We start from the raw sequence: 13519 nt of genomic DNA, 5'->3' as shown, positions 1-13519 counted from the left end.
CAAGGTTGTCGCTTGTGCCCACCACGCAAAAACCCTAAGGGAAACCTGGTATTTCTACTTTTGGGCAAAAAAAAAAAAAAACAGGGGGGCGGCAAAAAGGAAAACAGAAAATGGCGTCATTTTTCTTGCCCCATGCTCTCGTCGGACGACAACCAAGAAAAATCCTCACTTCATGTCCGGGGAAGAGAGAAGGCGTGAGACGTCGTCGAGGAGAATTACCAAAAAAAGTGCTAAATTTATTGCAATTATACCAATTCAGCCCTTAAGCTTTTTTTTTTTCCAATTCAATTGCCTAAACCTTTCACATTTTTGTCAACTTTGCATTTCATTTGCTAATGTTATATGACTGTAGTATCCCCGACCAAAAATTGCTCATTGGCCTTGTTGATTAATTAAATTCTGTCTATTTGCTTTAGTATTGATGTTTACATAGAAAATTTACATGCTGGACATGGCTAGGTGACAAAAAATATAGCTCTCCGAGAACTTAGATGACTTACATTCTACTCCAGACGTATGCAATAGGGATTTCAACCGTGGTTCATGCTCTTGGACAAATTAATCCAATCTTTTTCGCCCTTTTTGCATTCTTTCCTTATTATTTAACAACTTCGCCGAGGTGGTTTTTTTTTTTTTTCCGGTTGAAACTTCCCTGAGTTTATTTTGATGGATTTTTGGCAATGGTGCATGGATGGTGGTTTGTTCTTATTTGAATAATGCCTTGGCATGCAGAATCAGCTTATACCATAAGAAAAAAATATTAGCCTTCTTAACTTGGAAAAAAATCCTTTTGCACAAAACCGTACCAAGGGCGAGTACTTAAAATATGGGCAGGAACGCAAGCGGTTTATTCATGGCAAGGTTATCAATTGTCGTCACTGATTCTCAAAACGTAATAATCAAACAGTAAGAAAAAAGTAAAAATCTCTACCTTTTTCTCAAATGTATTATGATATTTGAGATTATGCGTACAGATTTGAATATAAATAGAATATATGATGTGTGTGTGTGTGTGTGTATGTGTGTGTGTGTATATATATATATATATTATGTCCTCCTCTTGGAAATTGACCTATTAATAATTGACATAGGAGAACTCTATTTCTACTATAGCACTATAGTTTATAGATAAATTCAATACCTAGCAACCAAAAAAAAAAAAATGTTGTTTCAGGAACTAAATGTTTTCTAATATTAAGGAGTTGGACATGTTCATGGAGGAATTACTGAGATTTCTCATTCGTACCGTGCAGAAATTTCTACCTTTTTCTCAGGTTGTGTGCACCCAAAACATGATAAATAAATTTATAAGATTTTGCGACGGAGAATTCGTATATTAAATATCAAATAGGAATGCATATGTATGATAACACACGCTAATATACTCCAGCGTTGACAAATTTATTCATATCAAGTTAATTAATATCCTCTTCCTAAACGGATACAATAAACATTAAAAAGAATGTTAGTTTACTTGCGATTTTCTTCAACTTATCACACCAAAATAGGATAGATATCACTTTATTTTGTTCCCCTTTTGGCTGAATAAAATATCCTCCCTATTTAATTGCTTCGTATCAGTTCGATAAAGTTGAGAATGGCGAGAAATTGGGCAGATCTCCCAACTGAGTTGCTAGGAATATGCTCGCAGTACCTTTGTCCGAAGGATTTGTCGGCGTTCCGAGCAGTGTGCCACTCGTGGCGATCCGCTGCGGTCGAAGAGAGGAGCGAGCTCCCGTGGTTGATGCTGGCCGACAGAGAGGATAAGGCTAAGCAGAAGCTGTGGCATGAGTTTTTCTGCCTCCCATGTCAGCGGGTTCACACGAAGCTCCTGCCTGAAGCAAAGGAGAGCAGATGCCTCTCCTCAAGGGGTTGGCTGTTAACGATCGGCAGGGATTGGGAACTCCACATGTTGAAGAATCCCATGTCGCGTCACAGCCATATTATTGAGCTTCCCAATTTGGACACGTTCCCCAACCTCGAAGACTTGCTAGTCTTCGGGGATTATTACTTCAATGATGGTGACTTCATCGGTAAGTTCATCATATCTGATAGCCCTATTACATCTACAGATTACAGGGTCATGGTCATGTGTAACAATGGAACGTTAGGGCTTTGGAAACCCGGCGACAAGGAGTGGACGGTAGTGGCCTCACCTCCCTGTTATAATTTCGATTCATCATATTATAATTTCAATGTCATATTTCATAAGGGGTGCTTTTTTGCTCTGAACTACCGCCGCTGCGTACGACGTGTATGGATCAACTCCGTTCAAAGCTCAAGTAGTTTTCGAGATGCCGGAAAGACTCTTTATTTGCGAGAAAGCGTATCTAGTGCAATCAACGACAGGATCTCTATTGATGGTGTTGCAGCGTCTGCTATGGAGGACTGGAGTACCCAATCAATTTGATGTTTTTGAGATTGACTTGGAAACACAATCATGGAAAAGAGTTGAGACCCTGAAGAACATGTCACTCTTCTTGGGCTGGAATTCTTCCTTCTCTTTGGAAGTCCATGAAAAGCATTCCATTAAGCCGAATTGTATTTATTTTACTGGTGATTCTCTCGGTACAGACATGGGAATATATCACCTCGTAGATGGTACGATCGAGCCGCTCTTCGGGATGAAATTTTGGTGGAGGATTTCTCCTCTGCTTTGGATCGAATCAGGCTTTTTAAATTGTCGTGATTGATGAAGTGAGCAGACTAGTAGACTCATTTCAAATTTGTACTAGAATTTATTTTGGTTTTTGACAGATGTCTGTTCTTTTTTTTTTTTTTCGTGGGCGTTTGCTTTCTAATGTTTTGTTGTCATATATGTTCTAACGAAGGCAAAGCATAGTGTTTGAACTTTGAACGAGGAAAAAACAAAGGAAAGATGAAAATATAAGGCAAAGACAATGGATGAAGCAACCTTATCGCTTAACAACCTAACATGTGCAATTGTGCATGTTATTACCGTTAATCATGACAGGTGCCAAATAATCTTTTAGGTCAGTTAAGCAGGCCGAAATTTTTATACATCGAGAAAAAGTTGCAGTTTTTTTGTTTTTTGTTATATAAACGTGGTTAATTTAGTTCCGCAGATATAATTCATGCTCTATTCGGAATTCGGTGAATATCTCTGTCCTTGAAAAATGACGATATTTTACGGTATTTGGCTTAAACTTAAAAATGGACTAGAGAATATGCTCCACTGTTTGGTATGGAAATTCTAATTTGATTTTTCCAAGCATTTCACCAAAAGTTTTGAATTTTTTTCTTTTCTCTTTTTTTTTTCCCTTCTTTCTTGGCCAGCAACCGGCCACAGATGAGCTCACCCAAGGCCGACGTGCTCGAGCCTATATCCCTTTTTAATGGGGAGTTTATGCTCAACGATATCCCTTCCCAAACCCGGCATCTCATGGTAATTTCATGCGAAAAAGCCTATGTGCCTTTTGATCAAACCAACTAGTGCAGTTTCAACCTCTTTGCTTAGTAAACTGCTAATGAAGATCGGACAGGGAGAATTAAAAGTACATTTGAATACGTGCATATGGAGATAAGTCAAGGTGGTAGCCCCTCGCCTAATTATTCTGATATCTCTTACTGTAGAAAGGAAATTCTCGAGGTGGTTGGCGCGCAATTTCGCAAGGCGAGTTACTCCTTATAGTTGAAATTTGTTTGTGCGGTAAATATTCCCGGCAATATAATGCTCTCGGGCAATTTAACAGGTGGAAAGAGAAATGGACTTATTGAAGTTGATTCTGTTAATCTGACCACTTGTAAGATTGTTAAGCGACGACAATAAAGGTTGGTAGTTGCCTGGCTTCTGACTTATGTTAAAAGGATTTCTCATTAAAGGTTGTTATGAATTGAAAAAAAAAAGTAGAAAAATCTTAATTAAAAAATTGCAAGTAAGTAAGGTGTTCGCTATCACATACGAAAAATATAGTCACCCTTTCCCCATATCTGTATAAATAGAATAGCCCATTCATACAGTATGGGAAAAGAAAGTTAAGTCGCTTAGAGAAGAACAATCTGACCTCGGACCGAGGCAATTGGAAGCTATTCATAATTGTTTCTACATAAATAGGAATACATATAATAGAACTTCCACCGTCGAATTTGGCATTTTCCACAAAAACCGATGAATAAAAAAAATTCGGAATTAGGAACTGAAATTTAATTAGTCGACTCGATTTTCATCGTGAGCAATCGCGACACCGGATGTTCCATTTTTCATTATTACCAAAGATGTTCAAGCTTTGCGCGTATGCAAGAAAGAGACTTTCAAATAATTACGATTTGAATGAAATAATTTGAACCTACACCTTGCAAAGAAATTATACAAACATACATTTTTTTTTTGTCGAGCACAAATATACATGAAAAGAGAAAATTATAGCAAGATTTATTAATTTAGGCATTTGTCTATGGTTACGATATTTGTAAAGTAAGTAACTGAGATTATTTATGGAAAAAATAACTGACATCATGTAAAAGTAGGAAGTTATCTTTACTTTATATTATTATATGGAATAGTATAGATAAGGTCGCATCATTTGGTCCTTTCTGAAAATCAAGATGATGCACATGTCATTCACATGCCATGCATTTGCACGGTTATTTTTCATTCCCGTGTGAACACCGTAATGGATTAGTAATAAAACGACTAACTATAATTTGATGGAGAGTTAAAATATTCAACATTAATTTTTTTTTACCCCTAATTCAAGATTTTGCTATACCTTCGACAATTAAGAAGCAAACAATTATTTAAAATTTAGAACACTAAAATGAGAGAATTTGGAGGACGATTAAGAAATTTCGGCAGGTGTAATGTTTAGTAGAAAGTTGGTGGTTTAATTTTTTTTTTCCATTTTCTGGCCAATTTTACTTTTTCGTCTTTATAGCTATGTTGAATTACAATTCGAAATATATATATATATATATATATATATATATATATATATATATATATATAAGTAAAGGGATAAATGAGAAAGTTGAAAGGGAGACAAAAGCCATTTTTACCTCCTTACAGTATCAAGGAAAAATTACACAAATGGTCCATGAACTTTGATCCAATATATAATATTTTATTTCGTTTAATGTAGTCCACGAACTTTAACTCAATGTGCAATATCGTTCTTGGACTTTTAATTTATTCAATGCGGTCCATGGACTATATGAAAATATTCAATGTTATCGTTCCATTAATTCAAGTTCACGTACAATATTAAATATTTCTATCTAGTTCGGATATTAGATTGAATATATACAAAAAAATTCAAAGATCACATTGAACAATATAAAAATTGCACATTCGACTAAAATTTTAGAGATCATATATATTGAACATGATATTGTATTGAGTAAAAGTTTGGGAATTATTTTTACAATTATTTCTAATAACAAATAAATGTTGATTTTTTTTTTTTTGGGGTCGAACAAAAAGATGTTGATGGATATCTTCTTTTTGCATTTTTGGGTTTGGGCAGAACATCCGAGACACTGAATAACAAGGTTTTCTCGTAAAATGACGGAAAATCATCCGTTGTTTCTCGGCCACTTTCCACGGGAGAGAAACACAGAATGTGTGAAGAGAGTCCTTACTGTTAGAGAGAGAGAGAGAGAGAGACCGAGAGACCGAGAGAGCGCGAGCGAGTTGCGGGATGTCTGCTCATTGCCCAAACCTTGCGACCGCCGCCGCCGTAATCTCTCCGAAACCCAAGTCTGACTCGGGCAACCATGGCCGGCTCTCTTCTTCGCCATTTTCGTTCTCGCGAAGCTCCATCGCTTCTCCGGCGCGTCTCGCCGGGAGCCTCGGTTCTCAGAGGACGAGCGTTCGACGTAACAGCAGCACCAGACCTGGCGGTCCTTCTCCAGGTGCTTCAATTTCCTCTCGTGCGAGTGGGTCCAAATCGAAAGCGCGGAGCTTGTTTCTCTCTCTCTCCGTCGCAAAATTGGGTTCGATTTTTGCCGTTTAAAGTGAACGACGGGGAGATTGTATGTCCAATTGAATCAATTGAAACACAGGATGAATCTCGGCGGATGTTTCCGGTTCAATAGGATAATTTTCAATTTGGTATGTGTGCGACGCGAATTCGGACTTTGAAGCTAATTTCCTGCGTTCTATATGGGCGCAATTAGCTCTTGTTTAGCTGAGTATCCAATCTTTTATCTCTCATTACATGATTAAGGGCAAAAACGATACTTGCAGAGTTTATAGTTTGTTTGCTTGCTTCTTCTGGATTCCCCTGTCGTTAGTTTCCGTTCAAAGTGTTCTTTCTATCGTTTATGCCTGTCCTTCTCAAGACAGTCTTGGATCCCAGAAGGGGGTAAGAAGGTTGTCAAATTCATTGTTATCTGATCACCTGAGGTTTTATTTCAATCGAGACGCAGATGGTCCTTATTGTTATCGCACACTCGTTGCATTGTTTGAAGCCCATTTGCTGAAATCATGTAGGTGGAAATGACAGCAGAACCGTGTTGGACGCTTTCTTCTTGGGGAAGGCTCTGGCTGAAGCGCTGAACGAGCGTATTGAGTCCACGGTTGGGGAGTTCTTGAGCACAATTGGGAGGTTGCAAGCTGAACAACAGAAGCAAGTGCAAGAATTCCAGGTAATTTGCAATGATGTGCATGTTTTACCTAATGAATTTTCCCTTGATGCAATTTAATTATGGAGCCCGTGGATCTGAAGTCGTCAGCGAGGTTTGTTCCCTCCAGAAAGAATTTAAAATGAAGAAGAAAAAAGGTTTCATTTGGGAACATTCTCACAAAAAGCTGAATCATCATTGAGAATGAGAAGGATGTAATTGGATAAAACCTACCACGATCCTGTTTGTGGCTTTACTCAATATTTTGTAGAATAAAACTTATTTGTATGAGTCTGAACTGAAACTGTCAGGCCAATTGAAAACCTTCTAACAAGGAACTGAAAAACTTCTCTAATATTTTTTAGCTTGGTGAATAAACAAGGGCTGGTAATTCCCTGATCGTATGAAGACACAATTGTAATCACTCATTCTACTTCATTTTTTTAGATTGCTAGGTTCGCTGTAGATGGTTTCAACTTCTCTTGTCATCTTTCAAGCTGGTCTTTACAACTTCAGCATATATGATTAACCAGTTGAAAAAGCCTTGTAACGAATAGGGTATCAGCATCTTGTCTTCTTTACTGTACATGGTAAGAGTCAATTACTTCATTGTTTGGTATGAATATGCGTCCACATCAATTTTCCACAGGAAGATGTGTTTGAAAGAGCCAAAAGGGCCAAGGAAAAAGCAGCCCGTGATGCAATGGAACCTCAGAGGCTGATTCCCACATCTGCTGCAGCAAATGCAGGAAACGGCAGTGTCGTTTCACCCACCTCATCCTCGACTACCAGTCCAGTGTCACCTTCGGTCGACTTGAATGCGGATTCTGATAGCAATGATCCTGTTGTAGGTGTATCGAATGATGGATGACGATTCTGCTTTATGTAGAACATGAATTGCATTTTACGCTTGGTAAGCCTGACAATAAAATGGATCGGTCTCATTTTCTTCACCAGTTTGCCGCCTGCATTTTATTTGTTGAGCTGAGCCATCTGAGCATCTGATTTACTAGATTGTGATTGGATGCTATTTTTGGGGGTTGAGACAGAGAGAGTCGTGTGTCACTGCCAACACAGTTCCATTCATTAAGGGTGCGCATGGTAACACTTCGGATTAACTTCTCAACTTCCGACCGGAAGTTGATTTCTCAACTTCTCCTTCAAAGCGGAAGATGATTTTTCTATTTTTACTTCAGATTAACTTCCGATTAGAAAAATTCGTTTGATTATGGCTGAAAATTTCTACTTCTAGAACATTATTAACAAAATTTTCGACGGCCGATCGGCGGCAGACGGCGGGTGGCGCCGCGCCGGCGCGCGCCGGGCCGGCGGGGCCCGGCGATGGGGCGTCGGTGGAGGTCAATGTGATCGAAAAAGTGATTCTAAGGTGGAGAAGTAAAAAAAAATTACTTCTCAAAGTTGGCAAAAAATCTTGCCGTAAATTAAAAATTCTACCGGAAGTTGAAAATCCTATCGAAAGTCAATTTTTTTACCAAACGGATTTCTATTTCTGCAAGGTTTTTACCAAACGGATTTCCTCGCGAGATTGACTTCTGGCGGAGAAATCCAGAAGTAGAAGTGATTTCATGCGCACCCTAAACATCTGCCACCGTCGTATAGTTCATTCATTACATGGTGGTGTGGATGATGGCTCTTTGGATTCATGAACCGAATCAATGTGAAACAGTTATGTCATGCGATGATGAACGTGGAGGAGAACGACACTCGAAGCGCACCCGGTCGACTGTTTTGCAAATATGCTAAATAACATGGTAATACTTGCCATTCACGTGGCGCTTTTCTCGTCTTTCGATGGTGGAAGAATGTCACTATCTCGTGCAGATTCAAAATGCAAATTTAAGTGCAATACTTAATAAGTTTCAAAGTCCATTTCCCGTGACGGTCGATCGAACCAATTGCAGGTGAAAAGGACATCTCGACCACAACATAATTGCAGATCCTATGTCATGTTCGTGTCGCTCATTTTGGATCGCCATCTTCTTCTCGCCTTCCATACTGAATGATGATGCTACAACATGGATTCTGATTCATGGTCAAATAGGAGGCTATTTTAGCTTAGAACCCATTTGTGGCCGTGCTCGATCGTTCGCCGGACGAAATTTCGCTTGTGGGTTTCGGATCATAGACAATTTAGTCATGCATGCCGACACTATTGGAAGTGATTTTTTTTTTTTTATAGCAAATCGGAAGTGATTTCAAAAGGTCATCACTTTTGAGTTCAGGAACCATGTTTCTTCGCGTCGTGAGGACATGACTTCGGAACCACAGTACCAAGGGCATATGTCCCCGCTGTTCGATTGAAGCTCAAAAACACATCCACTGATTGATGCTATCTTAGAAATCGATTCACGCATGTCCCAGCAACCCGCCGGCCCATCGCCGGGGGGGAAGAACAGTAGAGAAAAAGAACAAAAAGAATTATAAGTTATTCATAATTCTTCTCAAAATAATTGCAAATATTTTCCACGTCAACTTCGGTCGTACCATGTAGGACGGCTGGCATATGATTATCTTTATTTGGGCGGAAGAACTAAATTGACAAATCATTCAAAAGTTTAGGATTAAAAAACTTTGACAAAAAAAATAGTTAAATTGAAAGGTTTAGAACTGAATTAATTGCCGCACGATAAGTTTATGATATTAATTTTTGACAATTTTCTCCACCTCTTTTGTGTCATCAAGATATAACAATTCAACATGTAAACTTTTATCTATCTCTCTATAATTATATTCTTAAGAACAATTGGTATTATCTATCATATTGTATCTAGCGGATAGAAAAATTTGAGAAGTAGGATTGGTGGTTCTCTTGAAATATGGATTAGAAGAGATGCTGATTGAACTTCTTAGATGATTCATGTCCGATTAAGGGAAAATTTGCAATATTTTCTACAGTTAATAGATTTATAATATTGAATTGGCCGCCGTTACGATAGGTTTATTATGATTTTTTGAATAACTTTTCCAGCATCATTTGAACCCTCACGATATCACAATTCAACATTTAAACTTTTATGTATTATCGCGAATTATATATCCTTAGGAGCAATGGGTTATTATGCCAATCAGTGTACGGTGAATAATTTTTAACAAAACTAATTATGTGTTACCGAGATAACGTAATTACTGTTACGCCTATTTATTTACCTCTTATGTTTTGCTTTTGAAAGGTCGGTCATTTGACCGGGGGGGCATGCATCGAAGCTTCAAACGGAGAATAATACAGAGGAATTGCAATGGAAATTAATTTGCCAGAAAATACTTCAGTACAAAAAAATAAAAAAATCGAAATATTCTTCGTCTTGATTTTGGTCGGTGGAAGTAATTATTGTTATTGGCCAAATTAGGTGGACGGTTTCCCAATAGCTGCGTCCCAGCTCGAACGCATAATAACCATGCGCTGCGGCTTTCGCACCACCGCGTCGGGCACGTGACCTTCGCTCCCCCCCGGTCCACGTCATCACGGACGCGGTCCGGTTCCCGAGGCGCTCCCCGTCCTTCACAGCCTTCAGGTTTCATATGATGTAAGGCAGGCCTGTGGCGCGAAAAAGTAGAGCCTCGGATCGACCTCAAGCCTCGACGGCCTCGACGTTGACTTCCCTCCGCCCGCCCCGCCCTAAACGCCGTTGACTGGAGTTTGACGCCGACCAATCACCTCTTCCGAAGCAAGGATGGGGAGGGAAGGAAACAAACCCACGGTCGTTTTCCCGAACCCCGAGCCTCGCTCCGTGCCTGAACCCCTCACGTGGGATCCGCAGCGGTTCATTAAGGATAAGTGACAGCCCCTTTGGTTGTCGATTTGTATTTACGGTGTGCTCGGTTTTTAAACATGTCCGAACTAATTGAATATTTATATAAAAAAATTCTCCAAATTAGTTTGTCATTTCTATAAACAATATAATTGAAAATCCGGTAATGCCACGGGTTTCGGATCATACCACCCGACCCGATGTTATGTGCAGGCATCGTGTAGAAACTAGACAGGTATAAAGTACCAAGTACATGATTTTCTTTTGTTTAGTAAATACACGTGTCTGTAATCATTTGTTATTTTCCCTTTTTTTTTTCCTTAATGGAACTTTCGCCTGATTAATCGCTGGTATGCGATCCCATTGGAGAAGCACATCTTCAAACCCGGTTGACTCTGATGGATATATGTATCGAGTTTGATTCCGCGAAGACAACCCGACCCAAATAGATTTTCTAATTTGAATATGTTTTATAGTTTTGGTAGGTTTCTTGGCAAAAAAAAAAAAAAAGGTTTTGTGTTTTGGATCCTCTTTGTGTCTAAATATAGGAAGTGATTTTTTTTTCAATCGTTCGAGAGGAGGTTTTTTTATGAATTACACTCTAAAGCAATTTAAGAGGAGATTTACTGTTCAAGTCAAGTGGTGAGATTTGTGAAGTCCTTTGGAAAATTACAACATTGTTTCTAGAGGAATTGCGAGGCTAAATACTATATAAGTTATTTGCCATAATTGGGAGTTAGAAAATACTAAGAGTTTTTGAGTAACCTAGAGTGCATTTCTTTCCGGGAAAGTGTTTTTGGGAATTAAGTTTTTGGACTTCCACCCTGTTTGGTTCGCCAAAAATGACTTAGCCAACGGAAAGTATTTTCCGGTCAATGAAAAAATCATGCATAAAATTAGCAAAGTGAATTCCTAAATGTAAAGACATGAAAACACTTTTCGGATTTGTTGCTCTCGATTTTTTAATATTTAATATAATGCTTTACTTTTTTTATTTCTTCTTCATCCGCTGTCACGGCGAGGGAAGAAGAAAGAAAAAAGAAAGAATAAAAAACGATGTTAATATATTTAAAACATTAGAAAACGTTTTCGGTCACATATCACTAAATAAGGAAAAATGAAATAATTTTCTAGGAAAATGATTTCTTTCCTTTTTCCTGGAGTTTTCTATGAAATAAATGCACCATTATGTGTGGTTGTAATCTTTGATATATTGTTTAATCTATAGTGAAATTATATGATGCTCGGTTCTTATGGACACAAAACCTTGAAACGGAGGTGATCCAATCGCACCTTCCAATACAGCTACTTTGTTATGACTCGATATCCAATTCATTTCCTCGTTCTTTTTGTTCTATCGATTGCTTGTTTTCGCAATAAACTCGTCCTATCTCCTCTAACAAGCTTGGTTATGTTTACTGCAATACATTTGAGTTAACAAACTCAATCGTTTAGGATATTTTTGTTGGCTCGGAGATTTTTAAAATAGTAAGTAGAAGCCGATTTCTTTTCTTTTCACTTTTAATTTTTGGCATATTATCATTTTAAAATCATATTACTCTCGAACATGAACATGTATATTATTATGTATCCCATTTATATTCCGTGTTAAATATTCAATGTGTGAATAACTAGAACTATGATAATTTTCATTTAATGAAAAGATTTTGCAAATATACACCGCCAGAACCTATAGAACCTACGTGTTTTAGATTTAAGGTCGTTTAAGAGTCTATATGGTAGGTTTGAGGTTCCAAATTATCTAAAATCGGTACCCGAGAAGTAAGTCTGTTGACACAAAAAAGAATGACTAGTTTCTTTTGTTATAATCAACAAATGGTAGACTCGGTCGATAATAGTAGAGCTCGGTGAACAACAGAAATCGTGGGCATCAATATCGACGCATAATTGACCAATATCAATATTTTCATCTCTTTTAGATAAGTATTACTAGATATCGGTTATATGAGATAAAGTCATTGACATCGATATTGGTGGGCAACCGATGAGGGCAAACATCGATTATTTGGGAATGAAGTCATTGACATCGATATTGACACCGACCATTAGCGACAATATGAGATTGGAAAGTTAGTATTTAATTTGAATTGTATAACCACCGTTTGTAACCATAGAATGTAGGTTTTAAATAGTCATATCATACTCTCTATGAATGGTCTCCAATTAATCAAAGAACTTAACATTCTCGCAAATTTATTGTTATCTTTACTTTTCACAATTTAAATATATTTTAATTCCCATACATTAATTGTAGTTTCAAATTTTAGTCGTTGACTAAATTTCAAAGTTATAGCTCTATCATCAACTCTTTGTCGTGGATTAAATTCTGACGAAGCATATTTATTTTTGCGATTCATCAACACTTATGTCCGAAATCGCCACATAGCACATCTTATCTCAATAAAAATCAAAGAACTACTTTCAGTGGAAGATTTTTGGTAGAGCATACAATTTTGGCAAAACAAAGTTATATGGTACCATATTGGAACCCGAATAGGCTGATTGTTTCTAACTCTATAATTAACTCTTCCACGTAAATAGAAGTGCATTCCAGATAGATGCTAGTCAATTTAGTCCAATTTTCCGGCCTGCGCTAACGTGGACATATTTTAATAATGTTTTTTCTTAATTTTTTCTCTTTTTTCTTTCTTTTTTCCCCCCCTTTTCCTACTGCTCTTGTGGCCGGCGAGGGCTTTGCGGCCCTTAACCGACCTCACTAGGCCTTGCCCGGACCTAAGCGAGGGCGGCCTCACCCACGGCCGCGCTTCGTGAGGGTTTTGTGAGGTGTGGCTACCGGTGAAGGAGGCCATGGCCTTGGCCAGGCTAGACGATGCCGATCGGGAACCGCGAAGCCCTTCCCAGCCACAATAGAAGTAGGTTTAGGAAAGAAAGAAAAATAAATAACAAAAAAACAAATAAAAATAGTATAAAAAAATACTCACATTAGCACCGCTCCGTAAAGTAGATTGAATTGACATAATTGCAAAAAAATTAGGATTCAACTAGCAAAAATAAGTTTAAGATTGAATTGATACAGTTGCCATAAATTTAGGACTGTTTTAGTAATTATCTCATTAATTATGTACACCATAAAGGAAAAAAATTAATGGAAGATGGAATCAGAACAACGATTTGTGACATGGCAT

At 37.9% G+C, this 13519-nt stretch overlaps 1 protein-coding gene and 1 pseudogene across 1 annotated transcript; both read left to right on the top strand.

Annotated features, from left to right (window-relative positions):
- The first annotated feature begins 1577 nt into the window (after nt 1-1577).
- Nucleotides 1578-2693, top strand: LOC115753342 (annotated as a pseudogene).
- Nucleotides 2694-5523: 2830 nt separating this feature from the next.
- Nucleotides 5524-7538, top strand: LOC115753393 (uncharacterized protein At4g13200, chloroplastic). Its single transcript, XM_030691984.2, has 3 exons — nt 5524-5871; nt 6452-6606; nt 7232-7538. Exons 1-3 carry the CDS (start codon nt 5658-5660, stop codon nt 7451-7453), a joined length of 591 nt encoding a protein of 196 aa, XP_030547844.1. The 5' UTR covers nt 5524-5657; the 3' UTR covers nt 7454-7538.
- The last annotated feature ends 5981 nt before the right edge of the window (nt 7539-13519 follow it).

This window comes from Rhodamnia argentea, chromosome 1 (genome assembly GCF_020921035.1).
Source record: "Rhodamnia argentea isolate NSW1041297 chromosome 1, ASM2092103v1, whole genome shotgun sequence".
NCBI lineage: Eukaryota > Viridiplantae > Streptophyta > Magnoliopsida > Myrtales > Myrtaceae > Rhodamnia > Rhodamnia argentea.
The sequence above is the reverse complement of the archived record's forward strand: the minus strand, read 5'-3'. Positions and strand labels throughout refer to the sequence as shown.

Excerpts from the sequence above, each read along its gene's own strand:
- LOC115753393 (XM_030691984.2), top strand. The coding sequence starts at position 5,658 with ATGTCTGCTCATTGCCCAAACCTTGCGACCGCCGCCGCCGTAATCTCT. Across the intron at positions 5,872-6,451 it reads ACCTGGCGGTCCTTCTCCAG|GTGGAAATGACAGCAGAACC; the intron begins GTGCTTCAATTT and ends GAAATCATGTAG. Across the intron at positions 6,607-7,231 it reads AGCAAGTGCAAGAATTCCAG|GAAGATGTGTTTGAAAGAGC; the intron begins GTAATTTGCAAT and ends AATTTTCCACAG.